Below are 17,435 nucleotides of genomic sequence, written 5' to 3'. Positions count from 1 at the left end.
CAAGGGTAGATTCAATCCATAAGACTGTGATTGATTGGGCCTTTTGTCTAACATGTCATGTCCTTCGATCCAATTCCAATTTGAACTTGCAACCCACTGGGTAACATTTATTATGGGGTCGTTCTATATACAGTCCCCTTAAGGTGATTGTATTGCAGTCTTAGTACATAAAATGACTAAATCATCCCCAACTTAAAATGTTAATTGACTAAAATACCCTTCCTTCAACCTAAATATGAAGCAAAGCCCTGTATTTAAATCACAAGCTTGAATCCGGTTGACTCTTTTCCCTCTACCGTGCTGCTGCTGCCCCCGATTTGAACGGCCCTCTCCTCCACCATTGACGACTACCCTCCACCCACCATCGACAGACCGACCTCCACCATCGACCATCGACTGCCGACGAAGTTAACGGTAATTTTTCCTACCGAAGAGGACTTGCAGGATTTATTTCGGACTCGTCTGGTTTTCATTTCTTGTAGATGTTGGCTATCTTTCTCTGGTTTTTATTGTTTGTAGTTGCTGGGTATTTTTCTGTGGTTTTCATTGCTGGAAGTTTGTAGTTAACGGACTAAATCATCCACCATCTGGTTTTCATTGTTTGTAGTTGCTGTCTATTTTCTCTGGTTTTCATTATTTGTAGTTGTTGGGTATTTTTCTGTGGTTTTCATTGTTGGAAGTTTGTAGTTAACGGACTAAATCATCCACCATCTGGTTTTCATTGTTTGTAGTTGCTGTCTATTTTCTCTGGTTTTCATTGCTGCACACTTTTTCTCTGCTTGCAATGGCTCGGATTTTGTGGCTCTAGGGATTTTGTGGCTCTAGGGATTTTGTGGCTCCATTTGCACAATGATTTTATGGCAACAGTTGCATTTGTGGCTCTATTTGCACACTGATTTTGGCTCTATTTGCTAGTGATGAATTCTGGCTCTATTTGCTAGTAATGAATTGTGGCTCTATTTGTTTTTGTGGCTCTATTTTCACTTCGTGAGATTTTATGGGTTTATTGGGATAAAGAGCAAGTTGAGGTAGTTTCCAGATTTATGGCTCATCTCTGGTATAAGGATCCAACTTATTGAAATTATTGAAATTTAGAAAATAGGTAATTTACTTAGCTTACGTATGTAGTACAAAAGAATGATAAAGTTGTATGTTTTCTCTCACTTTAATGGCCATTTATTTCTTACTTGCAGGAACTAAAAAGAGAAATTAGGGGCCCTATCCAAATATGAATTAATATTTTATTGTTTTTAGTTAATTTGAAAGTTTGACTCTAATACGAATTAATATAATTTTACTTTTGATGGTACATCAAGAATAGCCTAAAGGACCTCCAATATATTGTATATTTTAAATTTATTTAAGTCTATATTTTGCTTGGACTCTAATATGAATTAATATAATTTTTGTCTTTAATGTTGTGCTTTAAATATATCAAGATTAACTCTAAAATGGAAGAAAGGGAAGAATGCACATTTACTAGGCAATCGCTATTTTTTTCAGAAAGCAGTAATTATATAGATACCCCAAATGTGAGAAATGATGAGATAGTAACTGATAATCATGGTGTAGTGCTGGGGAATGATGATGATGATGTGGTTTTAGAGCCAGAGTTGGGAAATGATGGAGATGTGGTTTTAGAGCCAGCAACGAGAAATGATGATGATGGGGTTTCAGAGCCAACGTCGGGAAATTATGATGATGGGGCTTCAGAACCAACAACGGGAAATGATGATAATGGGGTTTCAGAGCCAACGCCGGGGATGTTCTTTAAAACTGAGAAAGAACTAATTTATTACTACAAGCAATATGGGAGACAGGTTGGATTCGGCATAATGATGCAAAGAAGTAAGAGGGAAGATGATGGGAGTGTTAGATATGTAACACTCGGTTGTGCCCGTGGTGGTAAGGCAAGGAAACGTGTTACCAATATTTCTAAACCACGCCCAACAACAAAAACTGATTGTAAGGCGAGAATTAATGCAGTTTTGGCTGATGGTGTCTTACGGATAACTACTGTCTACAATGCACATAACCATGGGTTAAGTCCACAAAAGGCAAGATTTTTTAGATGTAATCGCGCAATTGATGATTCCGTCAAGAGGCAGTTAGATATTAACGACAAGGCAGGCATAGGTATGTCTAAAAGTTTTAACGCATTGGTTGTTGAAGCTGGTGGTTTTGAGAAACTTCCTTTTATTGAAAAAGATGCAAGGAATTATATTGACAAGGCTCGACACCTTAGAGTTGGTAAAGGAGGTGCTGATGCACTTCGTGGTTATTTTGAGAGGATGCAGTATAAGAATGATGGGTTCTACTCATCGATGGATTTGGATGATGATGGTCGATTAAAAAATGTCTTTTGGGCCGATGCACGCAGCAGGGCAGCATATGAGTATTTTGGGGATGTTGTGACATTTGATACAACATACCTAACAAATAGATATGGCATGCCATTTGCCCTGTTTGTGGGTGTTAACCACCATGGACAGTCAATACTTTTAGGAGCAGGGTTGATATCAAGTGAAAACACTGAAACATTTGTTTGGTTATTTGACACTTGGTTGAAATGTATGCATGGAAGGGCGCCAAAAGCTATTATCACTGATCAAGACAGAGCTATGAAAAATGCTATTGCAATAGTATTTCCAAATATCCGGCATAGATATTGTTTGTGGCACATAATGAGAAAACTACCAGAGAAGTTGGGCTCATATGCTGAATTTAAGTATGGTTTGAAAAGTGCATTGCAGAGATGTGTTTATGATTATCAGACTTCTGACGAGTTTGAGAAGTATTGGGAGGTGTTTATTGACACTTACAATTTGAAGGAAAATGCATGGCTTCAAAGTTTGTATGCCGAGCGGAAGTATTGGGTTCCCGTATACTTGAAAAATACATTTTGGGCTGGGATGAGCACAACTCAAAGGAGTGAGAGCATGAATGCATTCTTTGATGGATATGTACATTCAGGGACTACGTTGAAAGAATTCGTCGATCAATTCGACAATGCATTGAGGAAGAAAGTACAGAATGAGATGGCAGCAGATTTTCACTCATTCAATTGCATAGTACCTTGTATATCTCTTTTACCTTTAGAGAAAAAATTTCAAGCAGTGTACACGAATTCGAAATTTAAGGAAGTGCAGGCATAAATAATGGGAATTATCTACTCTCACTGTGTTATTATAAAAACAGAAGGGGCGATTACCACGTATCAAGTTAATGACCAAAGGGAAGTTGAAGACGGTATCAAGAAGTCAACTTTACAAGCATACTTCAATGAAGATGAGTGTGAGGCGAAGTGCATGTGTGGACTATTTGAGATGAGAGGTATTATTTGTAGACACATTCTTTCTATTTTCGCCGCAAGGGATGTCCAAGTGTTGCCAGAAAAGTATATTATGGAGAGATGGAGGAAGGACATTAAACGTAGATATGCTCTCATTCGAAGTAGTTACGATGACTTAAGTGGTAAACCAGCTGCTACTCGGTATTCAGGTTTGATAAAATTATGTTACGAAGTAGCTACAAATGCATGTGAAAGTGAAGATAATTCCCTAGACATGACAGAGAAGCTTAAGGCAATGAATTCGATTTATACTAAGTCAAAGCCTCAGGCAACAGTTGCAAGCACTCATACTTCCATTCATGCAGAAACTGGAAGTTTGAAGAAAGTGTTAAGTCCTCGTGTTGTTAGAGGTAAAGGGAGGCCGCCATCAAAGAGAAAACAACCTACAATAGAGAAATTGCAAACCAAAAATAAAAAGGCTGGTGGCAAGCGACAGAGACTTAATGTGAGAAGATTTAAAGAAAGTGATTTTGATATAGTTTTAATACATTTAAATGATTTTAAATATATTTTTTTATCTATTCAAATGTAGGCAACATCACATGCTCAGGATGTATTAAACCCCGTTGATTCGGTAGCACCATCGCAACTACCTGCTACACAACAAAGCGTGGTTTCTCAAGTAAGCGTTTAAATAATGTTCCCTATTGCATCTATCTTCAATCCGAATGCTCAAATGCTCTATACTTTGCATGATTTTAAATATTTCTTACTACTTGCAGGTGAACTTCGAAATAGAGAACCCCTTGATGATTGATGAAAGAACTCCAAAATGACAGGCCCCGTTGATGATTGATGAAAGAAGGAATAGATTTGAAGAAGTTATAGATTGTAATAGTTGATTGAATATGTTAAGAACTTGTACCTTTCATTAGCTATATGATGTGGTTTTATATTTTTGTAAAACTTAAACTTTGTTGTGAAGTTGGATATTTGAACCATTTTATGGGTAAGAAGTTATTACAAAATGGTCATTTCCAATATATTATGGGTTGGTCATTTTCATATTACAGGATGGATTCTTTCAAATTGATAAAGTTATAGGATGGTCATTTTCATTTTTATATTGAATTCATAGCAATCGTATTTGTCTGAAAGCATAACAATATTGATAAAGTTCACATAGGATAACAATATTGATAAAGTTCATACACAACGACTCGGTTTGTCCCTTGTACAATATTGATAAAAGTGGCAAACCAATCTATTACAACCTAGTTAACAATATTACACATTTTTGATACTCAATTACTTAATCTGTAATTGTTCTTGATCCTATCCAACAACAAAATATTAAGATTGCAAGTCCCCAATACATGCAATTTGGACTGTTGCGTGCAAGTTCCCGATCATTTTGTAGTTCTTCCTCCCTTTTTTGGAGTTCTTCCTCCCACTTTTGGAGTTCATCTTGCCACTTTTGGAGTTCTTCTTTTCTCTCTTGGAGGTCACGTTCTCTTTTGCAAACAACTTTTGCTTCATTTTCTACTCCAATGTTTGCCCATAAAAAGTACTCACAATATGGCCTTCCCTGCAGCAAACAAGACTAACTAATTACATAATGCCAAGTTCAAGGTCTTCAAAAATGCTGCACAAACAAGACTAACTAATTAGTATTTACCTCTTTATTGTAATTTGGACATGAATAAAAAGGTCGCCTTGGATTTCTAGGAGTGTTTGACAATTTTAGATGTGCTATCTCTTCGCATAAACATTTTGGAGGGGTGTTAAAAAATGATGAAGCATATGATGAAGACATTACATATCAAAACTTTACAAAACTCACTGCATTGCATTGCATATCAACTGTAAGTTACAGCATTTACAAAACTGATTGTATTGCATACCAATGAATGGGCACCTCTATATTTAGGATTTTAAGTTTCATTGGTCTCCTGATTTAAAGATGATGTTTACAAGTTCATCATGCCTCTTATTTTCATGCACTAACAAGGAAGGATCTATAAAAAAAAAAAAAAAAAAAAAAAAAAAAAAAAAAAAAAAAAAAAAAAAAAACACAACAATTACCGAATGACACAGTGGACATAAGCTCCTGCTGCAAGGTACATAATCAAAACTTGTTACTTATCAAAAAGTAATCAAAACATGTATGAAGAGCACGGAGGCTTAGCCACTCACTGCATTGCATTGCATATCAACTGTAAGTTACAGCATTTACAAAACTGATTGTATTGCATACCAATGAATGAGCACCTCTATATTTAGGATTTTAAGTTTCATTGGTCTCCTGATTTAAAGATGATGTTTACAAGTTCATCATGCCTCTTATTTTCATGCACTAACAAGGAAGGATCTATAAAAAAAAAAAAAACACAACAATTACCGAATGACACAGTGGACATAAGCTCCTGCTGCAAGGTACATAATCAAAACTTGTTACTTATCAAAAAGTAATCAAAACATGTATGAAGAGCACGGAGGCTTAGCCTAAGTTGATGTTGAAAATGGAGCATTGGATTAGAATATTTTCAGCCCTCCCATCGTCCTTTCACAATCCTCAAAATTTCTTTCACTCATTTCCCTCTGAACACTCACACTAGACAAATAAGAGCCATCATCTACATTATTGTGGCCAGCCCAAAAGAAAACCACTGCTGAGTTTGAGTCAAGCCGAATTGCCAACATAGAAGCAAGAAAAGAAGGAGAAAATAAGGTTAAGGCAAAAAAGATAGAGAAAAGCATGGTTATATTTTTTGTGACCAATACCTAATATGCCTTAGCTACAATTGTTTTGCATTCAAATCTTTTGTTTTTCTTTGTGGGATTTAACTTTAGTTTAGTCTCAATTGAATCCATTAGATTCTTCATCTAGCAAATCACAAGTCTTATCCTTTCCTCTTGCTAGAACCAAATCGATGTTTATTTATTTATTTGATTTTTGGAATCTAATTTTTTTTCTTAAGTGGGACATATTCTGAGATTTTCTCAGAACCCAATTTATAATCACCAATTTATTTCCTTATTTATTCTAGTTATAAGAATCTAGTTCTTTGACTTAGTGGGGCAAGGCATATAGAATTTTCCTTTTTTCTTTTAAATAAATAAAATCATACAGAGAATATAGTACGGAATGAACATGGTGGTATTCCAAAATGAGTTCAAGCACCCTGAGTTCAAGCATCCAAACGTGATAGTGAAGCAGGCAAGTGAGGATTTGCAGATGATGAAAAAACTGAATTCCCAGAAACCTGAGCAGTCTAATTCAATCAATATGGTGGTTCAAAGCTGGACTCCCCCTCCTAAAAATTATTTCAAGATAAACTGTGGATAAGATTAATTGTAAAGTGGGAGTAGGTATCCTACTGGGTTGGTTTTTATAGCTATGAGACAAAACATGTCCTTGTTCCATAATCCTTTGTTAGCAGACGCTGCTAGAGCTTTTGAAGTTGTCAAGTTAGGCCTACAATTGGGACTCATCAGCAAGATCATTTTAGAAGGGGATTCACTTCAGATTGTCCAAGCAATTCAATGGGAAGAGTTATAGGAAGGTCAGAAACAGGATTGCTTGTCAGTGATATCAAAGACCAATTACAGTCCTTTGCTCATTGGTATGTACACCATGTCAAGAGGGATATTAACATTGTTGCACACACTCTAGCTCAGAATGCTCTTTCTTTTTTCTGTTTCTGATGTGATTATAAACATGAAGGAGGCTTTTTCATGTATTATTCATTTGCTATGAGTTGGTAATTTGAATGAAGAAAATGTTTCCTTTAAAAAAGAAAAAGAAAAAGAAAAAGAAAAAGAAGCATACAGAGAAACATTCACTTTTATGTCCTAAGCATTTGAGCCCAATAGAGTAACACACCGAACTCAAATCTAAAACTTTATAATCTCTTTATTTAAATATCTTCTACAATTCGAATAAGGACATAATTTACAAATGAGTAGAATACAATTACCATGAGATTTTATAAAAAAAAAATTATAATAAACTGATGCATTTTTATATAATATGACGTTAGATCTATTATATAATAAAAGTAGTTTTACAATATAAAGTAAAACAAGCATGAATTTTAAGAAGCTGAAAACTAAAGAAAACAACTATTATACCTTGCAGCTCACGCGAAGGGAAAAATTTTCAACTTTGAGAATGGATTAGGGTTTGATATGGATATGATTTTTGAGATAATAGAGGAATGTATTTAACATTGAAGAAAGAAAAGATTTACCAGCAATATAGTCCCGTTTTCTGGAAGCAAACGACGACGTTTATGAGCTGCGGTGGAGACGGCGGCGGCGACAGCAGTATGAAGGGGCTCGGGACGGTGTGATTTCTTCAGAGGAAGGGAACTCTTAATTCGATGAAGAAGGAGAAGACCTAACCTAGGGGGAAGACGGGTTGGGTTCTTTTCTCCTAAATGAAACGGTGTGTTTAGTAATTAAACACACCGTTTTATTTAGGACTGTAATACAGTCCCCGTATGCGGGACTGCAACCAGATTTTTCCTTTATTATGATCCGTTCAATCTTATTGACATTTTAGAACGAAATCAATCCTAACCAGTACGGAAACATGAGGAAAAACTCTCGTCACAGTCATTAGCTTTACAAAAGAGTTTTGTTACGTTGTAGTTACTGTAGCAATGCACATATTACACACATTACGTGATTACTTCTATTTTTTTTTTTTTTAAACCACGCGACCACATCCAGAAGGGTTTCTCTCCCTTAGCCCCAGCCAACCTCCATTAATAAGAAATGTCTCTCTCTCTCTCTCTCTCTCTCTCTCTCTCTCTCTCTCTCTCTCTCTCTCTCTCTCTCTCTCCAAATGCGTTTCATTTCTTGTTTGTAATTTTCATAGCTGAAATTTGATGATTCTAATTGAGAAGAGTTCCCTAAATTTTCAACTTGTGTTCATTTGTTGTTTCTTTTTTGCGATTCTAACATTTCTTTTTAAAGAGAATGCTTGCTAAGAAAATTGGAGGAAATGCGATAAAAGAAACGCAAAAAAATCCGGAGTTTATATTATATTTTTTTAGAGTAAATGAATGATGAAATTCTCTGGCTCACCCTCACCAGTAGCGCCAACGACCACCTCACCAACTCCTATTCATATCGGCGACTCTCTAGCCACCTTCGAGCATCCATGGAAGCCTCCACACACAGCCCCCTCTCCCCTCTCGAAATGGGTCTCACATGAGGATTTAGCCACCATGTCGCTGCCGTACGCTAGCCCAGCCACCACCACCGAGCTCCACAACCTCCTAGCAACCTCTACCGTCGAACCCAAGTCATGGCAACCCCTCCTCCCTCTTCATCATAGCTCGCAACCCGAAATGGGTCTCAAACTCTCTCACCACCATGTTGCCGCCATACGCCAGCCAGCCACCACCACTAAGCCCCAAGACCTCCCAGCAACCTCCACCTCCCTCTCCATCGCAGCTTACAAAGTCATGGCAATCCCTCGCCATTTGTTAAGGATTTCAAATTCGATGGGGGCTTCGGGGTGAGGGGGCTTAGAGAGAAATTGGTCCATTTGCTTAAAGAGAAATTGGTCAATTTGTTAGGTCACATCATGTATGATCCAGTTAGTGCCAAATAGTGGCTACTCCCTAGATTTTTTCTTACGAAAAAATCGAGGGAGCAAATAATTGGTGTGTGTTGTTAATTGAAACCAAGTTGCTAGAATCACGAAAATAAAAGCATATGAAAAGGCTAAGGGTCGTATGCAGTGTCAAGAAGGGATTTACATCTTATTGGGAAAAAATCGAGGGAGCAAATAATTGGTGTGTGTTGTTAATTGAAACCAAGTTGCTACAATCACGAAAATAAAAGCATATGAAAAGGCTAAGGGTCGTATGCAGTGTCAAGAAGGGATTTACATCCTCCAATAATCTTATGCACGTATGTATTTTAAGAAGTGAAGAATAGAACCAACTTCAAGTAACCAAATTCCATACAATCTCTCTCTCTCTCTCAAGCCAGCCTTGTTCCCTATAAAGTAAAGACAAAGAAACATCACATAAAATAACTTTAAAATGTCTATATTCAAACATTACAAACTAAATTGCAGTTGCTTTTTACGTGACTTTAAGAGCAATACTGAAAAAAGTGCCCAAGCAGCCCTCAATGGCGTGCCTAAGTTGTCGCCTATTTGGTACCGTGGGTATCATGACAAGCCACCGACCTTTAGTTCTCAATTTGATTCATCCACTAATTCCAAAGAAAAGCTTCTAGATTAAAATTTCTCAAATTCCCATCTCTACTTAGATGCTAAAAGCCTACGGCTAAAAAAAAACAGAAAAAAAATAAGAGAGGTTCTACACAAAAGAAAGATGGCAATTAGGGAAGTAAATTTTAACTGGTAAACTGTAAAATCGGTCTAGAATTTGTTTTTAAAATGCTAAAATCGGCCAGAACTGATCCGTTTCGGGTTCCATGAATATTTAGGACCGGACCAGACCTATTCACTATAATATACATTTCAATTAATTTTTTAAATATTATATATAATATTTTTATATAATAATATAAATTATAATTATATATAAGATAATATTATTATAATTTACAACATAAAAATTTAATTTAAATATAAAAATTTATTTGATCATATGGAGGTTTTTTATAGCAGAATTTTTTTTTACATAATATTTTTTTTTATAAAGCAGGTTTTTAATAACAGAATTTTTTTACAAATTTTTAATAAAACAGATTTTTTAAAGTAGTTTTTTTATAAATATAACTTTCATGAAAAATTTATATTTTTAAAAAAATAATTGGTATGTAATCGATTTAAAAAAATATAAAATTAATATATATTAATTTAATTTTAAATTTTATCTAAAATTAGATATCGATTATATCCATGGGCAATGAAATGCCAAAACAGACGTTTGGCTCGAAAGGGGGAGAGAGAGAGAGAGAGAGAGAGAGAGAGAGAGAGAGATTGTTTTTTCTTTTTCTTTTTTTTTTTTTTTTGGGGGGGGGGGGGGGGGTGGTTTATGAGATTTGGTTGGGCTTCTATTCTTCGTTTATTAGAATGCAGACATGTCAAAAGTTTGTTGGAGGCTGTAAAGTTTCCGTTGACATGACCACATTCGGTTCGAAGTTATTATCAAAATAATGACATAAGGACTTGGCAGTAGTACTAATTAATAAAGTTGTTGATCCCAATTTGGATATTTATTTAAGTACGGATACTTGGACTTGAGTATACGTATTTATATTCGGACTGATATAATTCGTATATCCGCTTGGATGTCTGTATTTTATTTTATTTTTAAAAAAAATGAATTAATTTGAAAAAAAATATAGAAACCATATATTGTAGGTATAACTCTTGTTCAGTTATCCAAAAAAAAGTATTAACTCTTGTTCATCTGTTGGACTCTCGACAAGCTCGGGAGTACCGAGTACTGACTCCCATCAGGATGTTGAATTCAATGCTAGCTTCGGCATCGTAGATCAAGCTACTGGCTTTGGTTTTGCACCATATTAAAACCATATGATATAATAAATTAATAATTAAGATAGTTTGGTCGTAACGATGGTGGTAATTTATTGTTTTACAATAGAGTCAGCGCCGCCCTAGCTAATACCCGCCAACCCCACGTACGTATTTATCACGTAATCAGTTCCCACTATAAATATTGGCTATATATATAGTCAACTGTATATTTCCTTTAATTTGAAGCCCAATGCATGCGTACTTGTCTTAAAACCCTGCAGTACTTGCATTTACATCTCCATATTTCCTTCAAGCATGTTAAGATCGACTCTCTTTTTATGTTTAGAATATCTCAAATTATTTATAAATAATTTTTATTTATTTAATTGTAAATAATAATAAAATAATCTGAAAACAATTAATATTTTCTCAAAACAGACCCTAAACTGCATATAATTTTACAGTAATATTTTCTCCTTTGCATATTAATATTTACATATTAATGGTCCATGAGAGCAATTTCGTCCAATCTCAAATGTAACACAATACAATTTAAATAATGTATTGACTAATGGATGTCTTTTAAGGATATACAGTTAGCTAGCTGCTAGCTGCTCGACGTTGACGGAGTACTGCCCCCAATTTATTACACTCTCCAACTTTACAGCCCATTTAATAAAGTGCATCTTTCGGATACACTCCCTGCATGCATTGGTACTCCAGTCCCATTACTAGCTACATGCAACTCCATACCATTCATCATGATCATCACATACCATTCACACTTCACATGCATCATCCCTTACTTGTAAAGCTTTTGACGTTGATTAATTTAATTTATGCCACGGTAAAATATATATGCGATCGAGATGATCATCATGTTATGTATGAGAGATGATCAATAATAATATCTTATAATCATGTAACACGTAACGTGAAACTTTTATGTCTAGATCACTAGATCATGAACGTGGCATGCATGCCCTTTACGACAAGATATCGTCTCCTTTTTTGATACATTCATTTACTGCTATATATAGAAAACGACTCTATTCATATGAGTCGCAAATTAATACCGTCTAATATAATTATATTAAAGTTGCTTTTTGGACCGCAATTTATATAAAAGAAAGTAGGATTTGAGCAGTAGCCGATAATGCAGTTGGAAAAATAAAACAATTGAAATTGATGGCACGACGACTATGCATGGGCAGGCATTATATGAGTAAACGACCGGCCAAGTACTCCCCAACGTGATCAAAGCTGACCATATATATTTATATAAATATATATACAGATTACAAAGATCAGAGTGTAACCAACAAAGCTAGCTAACAATTGTATTTGGCGGGTAAGAGATGGCTGAAAATTCTGTGTCGGCAGTCGTAGAGGATGAAGAAAATGTGTATGGTGGGAGCAAAGTCCAACCTTTCTCGGCCTCTACGCCAATGCAAGTACTCGATCCACATCATGATTCATTACCTTCCCACTTCTAAATTGTAGTGGTAATTTATATAATTAATTAACTGATCATCAGGGTAACATATATTCTCATTTTTCTAATTTCTTTTTATAATTTTTGCAGGTCGGAGCAAGAGAAATTCGAGGGAGGGAACAGACGCAATGCTACGTCTAAATTGAGCGAGATTTTGGGCTTGGAGGAGTTGTTCTCTTTGAATGTTAGTATGATATTACATGCTGTAGTACTCAAGATTGCCTCCATGATCATTAATGCTATTTCTTTGGGGCCGGGCTGGGGTAATTTGGGAGAGAGAATTTCTAGAAATATGCAGATTACATCCATGATATATAGTAACGAATGATGTTGAATTAGCAGGTTTGGCGAGCATCTTTGGGAGAGCTGATTGGCACAGCAATTTTTGTTTTTGCAATGGATACCATAGTTATCTCCTCCTACGATTCTGAAATCAAAGCTCCAAAGCTTCTAATGTCGATCCTCATCGCTATCATTATAGCAATTCTCCTCCTTGCCACCAATCCGGTTTCCGGCGGCCACATTAACCCCATCATCACCTTAGCGGCTGCCCTTATCGGCCTCATTTCCCTTTCAAGGGCTGCCATATACATTTTGGCACAATGTGTGGGTGCTGTGCTTGGTGCACTAGCACTCAAAGCCGTGGTGAACAGCACCATTGAAGAAACATTTTCCCTCGGAGGCTGCACTCTCACTGTCATTGCACCAGGTCCAAATGGCCCCATTGTGATCGGCCTCGAAACAAGCCAGGCCCTTTGGCTCGAGATAATATGTACATTTGTGTTCCTTTTTACTTCGATATGGATGGCTTTAGATCTTCGCCAAGCCAGAAATCTGGGCCGTGTTAAAATTTTCTCTATCATCGGAATAGTGGTGGGCATCCTTGTGTTTGTGTCGACCTCCGTCACTGCCGCCAAGGGTTATGCCGGGGTGGGAATGAACCCGGCGAGGTGTTTGGGCCCGGCACTTGTTAGAGGGGGCCACCTCTGGAATGGGCACTGGGTGTTTTGGGCCGGGCCTGGTATTGCATGCGTGGCATTCTATCTGTACACTAAGATTATTCCACCTCAGCATTTCCACGCACATGGATACAAACACGATTTCTTGAACATTTTGAAGGCTCTCTTTGCATCAGACCGTGATAACAGGAAGTGATGACATCAAATGGACCGTTAGTTACCTTGAGAAAGAACATGTTCTGTAATTAAACAAAGGCAGGCACTGATCTGTGTTTGAGGCCTCATATTGTGTACGTGTAGGATGGACTCGCAAAAGGTTCAGCTACCATGTATTTTTCATGGGACTTTGTTACATATAGTCGCCACATATAGTTGGCGTGCAGTCAGCTATACGGAATGAATAAAAAAAATTATAAAAATTTTTTTTTATATTCAAGGGGACCTACATGAATTATAAAAAGTTATAAAAATAATTTTTTTTTATGTAAATCCCGTATTAATATTTTTTTTACAACCGACTGCACGCCGACTGCATCTGTCGACTGTAAAAAGTATTTCTCTTTTTCATGAGCACTTCGTTTTAGTGAAAAAAGAATCTAGGGAAATAAATCTGTCCATGATGTGGTACACGTGGATGTAATATTACGCGTTAAGAATCCGCTTGTATATATTAATCCCATCATAAGATTAACTCTGTAGGAAATTTTGGGAAAATAAATTAATTATTTATGATCTCGATGCTAACATAATAAGAATTAGACATATGTTTTATTCACGATAATAAATTCATAAATTAATCGTGTGGTTTGATTTAGTAATTAATCAAAATATTATAAATTTATTTTGATTATAAAATATATTTAATGTATCAAATAAAATTATATCAATTTATAAATTTAAATTTGTGATACTATATGTTCATAAATATAATAGATCAAGAGTTAACCACCTTGTACATGCGCTGTGAGAAAATGAATAGTAATTGAAAAACCTAGAAAATTATTGGAATATTTCACGTATACGTACGGACAGAAGCGCATGAGGAGTACAAAGATTAGCATTAGCCTCCTTTTTAGAGTGTGCAGGTGCTAATTATCCGAAACTACATTATTATGTTATTTAATCAAAATAGGAATTAATTAATAACTATATATATATATATATATATATTAGCTAGCTAGCAATTAATATAATATCCTTGAATATTCTTGCAAGAAAAGCTTAGTAGTACTGTTACCAATATTTCGGCTTCCACGTCCCTTTGGCTTTGGGCATTAAAAAAAAAGGTTCGATGAGGCATATACATAACACAATCCAAAAACTGTGAAAGACCATAAATATTATCATGCAAGCATGGCTATGCACATATGTATTTGAGGGCTGTTCATTCGGACCAGATAAAATCGGAATCCGGTTCCGATTTTCAGCCCGAATTTGAAAAACCGGATTAATCCAGTTTGAGTACCGGATTTTATAAATTGAAAACAAAGAAACCTAATTCTAGTCGCCGCCCCCCACCCCCCGACCCATTTCAGATCTCTCTCTCTCTCATCATCCCTTTAAGTGCTTTTGATTTGTTCAGAACCCGATGTACGGCTCACTGATTATCTCTTTTTATCCTCAATCCCTCATTTTGCCCATGACCTTTCGGTAAGTCTCTCTCCTAATCTATGAACAATTAATGTAAATGTGATAGATCTAGTGATTTGGTGAACTGGATCTTTCGGCTTTGAAGCATTTTTTTAAGATTTGTTTTTCTTTTATTACTTTGTTGATTTGAGGAGTATTTGGGTATATATTTGGGAATATATACGACAATCTAGTCGTTATTGAATTTATGCTGTTCTAACAAGGATTATTCCAGAGTAGCATATGTTATATGTACAGATTAGGCCTAAATTTATGCTAGGATTAAGTGATGATAAACGGTGAATTTATTTTGCCTACCTGCTAGGGATTTGTGGCTATTCTCAATGTTTGGTGTATGTGGATGGTTCTGAGGATATGAATCTCAAATTTAAATGTGTTATCTTAGTCCCTTGCTTAACCTACAACTAATCATGGGCCAGAGAAATCAAAGAAATTAACTTCAGTTTGACATGAAAGTCTTTTGTGCATTTTCTTACTTGGTTGAATGCTTCATCTCCTTCACCAGTTTAAGGAAAACTTTCAGGTTGGTTATTTGTGTGCTGTGATCGTTATTAGGACTGTATTGGTTATATATACTGTTAAAGATTAGAGAGAAATACTAATGGAAGGCTGCTGAATTCTTTGTAGTTTGTTGTTCTTGCTGTACTTTTTAGTTCACTATTTGATGCTTTGTTAATGATTTTGAATAATGGTTTTGAATATAAACAGTTGAAAAATGTTTGAGGAGAGGGTTCTCTCTTTGTTTTGATAATAAGATTCAACCTCTTGAGTACTAAACTTGTCAATTATTATGTGCATGCCCTAATCAAAAAACTCCCATGAACATGGACTATCCAATATAGACATGTCTGACCTAACTAGCTAGCTAGATGTACTTGCTAATCTTAAATGATCAAGTCATCTCCATATATAAAATCTTGACATAAATGTGTTCAAGACTTCATTAATATATATATATATATAGTACATGCTAGCTATATATAGATGATCTCATCCTCTGCATGATTCTCATCCCATTAGATTATATCTTATTTTTTTAAATAATAAATTCAATTATAAATATATAGATAATATCATGTACTATTACTTGTGTGTGAAGTAGGCTGGTCTGTAATTTGTATGTGGGCATGTGTGTTGGAGTTCTTATTGGACTTCTTGAAAGATAAGTTTTTAAAGGGTTTGAAATGGTTGTTTGACTATTATCCTTTTTATTAATTTATCCATATATATGCACCATATACATTCTATATTTATCTATTTATAATGCCATTTTCTCGTTTAAAGTTTCTTCTCTGAAGTTCATTCTGTTATTGCAGCTTTTGGAGATTGTTGTTGACACATTTGATACATTAGTAAGTTCATGCGCTCATTTAGACAGAGTTCTTCCATATGTTACAAATTTCCAAATCATAAAATTTTTGGAAAGCATTGAAAATACAGTTCCAAGAAATGGTTTTGGCATGAAAGCGAAACTCTCATGGACCAATGAAAAAAACTAATGCAGTGACTGCTTATTGAAAAAAGCTAATGCAGTGATCGACTTCATTGGCAGTGCTTTGTCCTTAGTGTTCCAGATAAATGAAATAGGCTCCTGCAGTAAAATAGGACAATTAGATATGTAATTTTCATATATTGTAGTTGTGTTTTGTAATGTAATGTATAAATATCAAATAATGTAATTAGTTAAAAGGTAATTAGTTTTATTTTATTTTATTTTTGGAAGGAGACACTTCTTATAACATTAACCAGAAATATTTTTTGTTTGTATATATAAAAAAAGATTCTTTTCAACATTTTTTCTTGAAGAAGTTGTAATAGAATATAGGTTTTTAGATTTAAAAAAAAAAAATTATGTTTTTCAACATTATCTTTTTCTAAAAAAAAAAACCATATTAACATGTAATAAGCTTTTGTAATTATAAATAAATAAATAAATAAAACGGGTATAGCACGGAATCTGGATTTCTTAGTTGTAAAAACTCGGGTTCATCCGGGTTCCGGCCCGGATCATAACCCACACTAATCCGGCCCGGATTTAAAATCTGGGTTCTGGGCCGAGTATACCCGGATTCCTGGTTCGGAACCCGGATGAACAGTCCTATGTATTTCTCTCTATAACATCGATCAGGAATCAACAGCTAGTAAAGTAATTAGGTCGGAGTACTTGGTAGTATATAAATGCACATATATATATATATATATATTCCTCTCTATAAGTTGGGATGGAAGATTGTTTGAGTTGGAGGGAGACTATCTAATTCACAGCTTTCTATATATCTTCTTATATATAAAAGTGTCAATCTGTGAATGAACAATATTTTATGTTATAATATTTACTCTCATTTTGCCCTTACATACATTTCCAGATCCCTGTTACCTCCCTCAAAAGCCTCAATCTGATGAATAAATGGCCTTGAGACCCAACTTTGTACCAAGTAATAAATAACAAAAAATTCATCATGACAACATGCAGTACTAAAGTAGTAGTGTGACTTTTATTAATTTAAATAAATAAAATAATTTAGTCAACTATATAAAATTATATTAAATTATAAAATTATTTTT

At 35.1% G+C, this 17,435-nt stretch overlaps 3 protein-coding genes across 4 annotated transcripts; all 3 read left to right on the top strand.

The window, feature by feature from the left end:
- Positions 1-1,297: 1,297 nt before the first annotated feature.
- Positions 1,298-4,300, top strand: LOC122311789 (protein FAR1-RELATED SEQUENCE 5-like). Its single transcript, XM_043126464.1, has 3 exons — positions 1,298-3,797; positions 3,885-3,974; positions 4,075-4,300. The coding sequence occupies exon 1, from the start codon at positions 1,416-1,418 to the stop codon at positions 3,153-3,155; it is 1,740 nt and encodes a 579-aa protein (XP_042982398.1). The 5' UTR covers positions 1,298-1,415; the 3' UTR covers positions 3,156-3,797; positions 3,885-3,974; positions 4,075-4,300.
- LOC122310056 (protein FAR1-RELATED SEQUENCE 9-like) lies at positions 3,159-4,128 on the top strand. Its single transcript, XM_043123943.1, has 3 exons — positions 3,159-3,797; positions 3,885-3,974; positions 4,075-4,128. Exons 1-3 carry the CDS (start codon positions 3,159-3,161, stop codon positions 4,126-4,128), a joined length of 783 nt encoding a protein of 260 aa, XP_042979877.1.
- A 7,711-nt stretch (positions 4,301-12,011) lies between the features above and the next one.
- Positions 12,012-13,649, top strand: LOC122311013 (aquaporin-like). Of its 2 annotated transcripts, none has more exons than XM_043125350.1 (3): positions 12,012-12,216; positions 12,352-12,445; positions 12,604-13,649. In XM_043125350.1, exons 1-3 carry the CDS (start codon positions 12,125-12,127, stop codon positions 13,414-13,416), a joined length of 999 nt encoding a protein of 332 aa, XP_042981284.1. In that variant the 5' UTR covers positions 12,012-12,124; the 3' UTR covers positions 13,417-13,649. The 2 variants fall into 2 exon arrangements, with proteins under 2 accessions (XP_042981284.1, XP_042981285.1); XM_043125351.1 differs by having other exon boundaries at positions 12,020-12,220.
- Positions 13,650-17,435: the final 3,786 nt, after the last annotated feature.

This window comes from Carya illinoinensis, chromosome 5, assembly GCF_018687715.1.
Source record: "Carya illinoinensis cultivar Pawnee chromosome 5, C.illinoinensisPawnee_v1, whole genome shotgun sequence".
NCBI classification, from domain to species: Eukaryota; Viridiplantae; Streptophyta; class Magnoliopsida; order Fagales; family Juglandaceae; genus Carya; species Carya illinoinensis.
The sequence above is the reverse complement of the archived record's forward strand: the minus strand, read 5'-3'. Positions and strand labels throughout refer to the sequence as shown.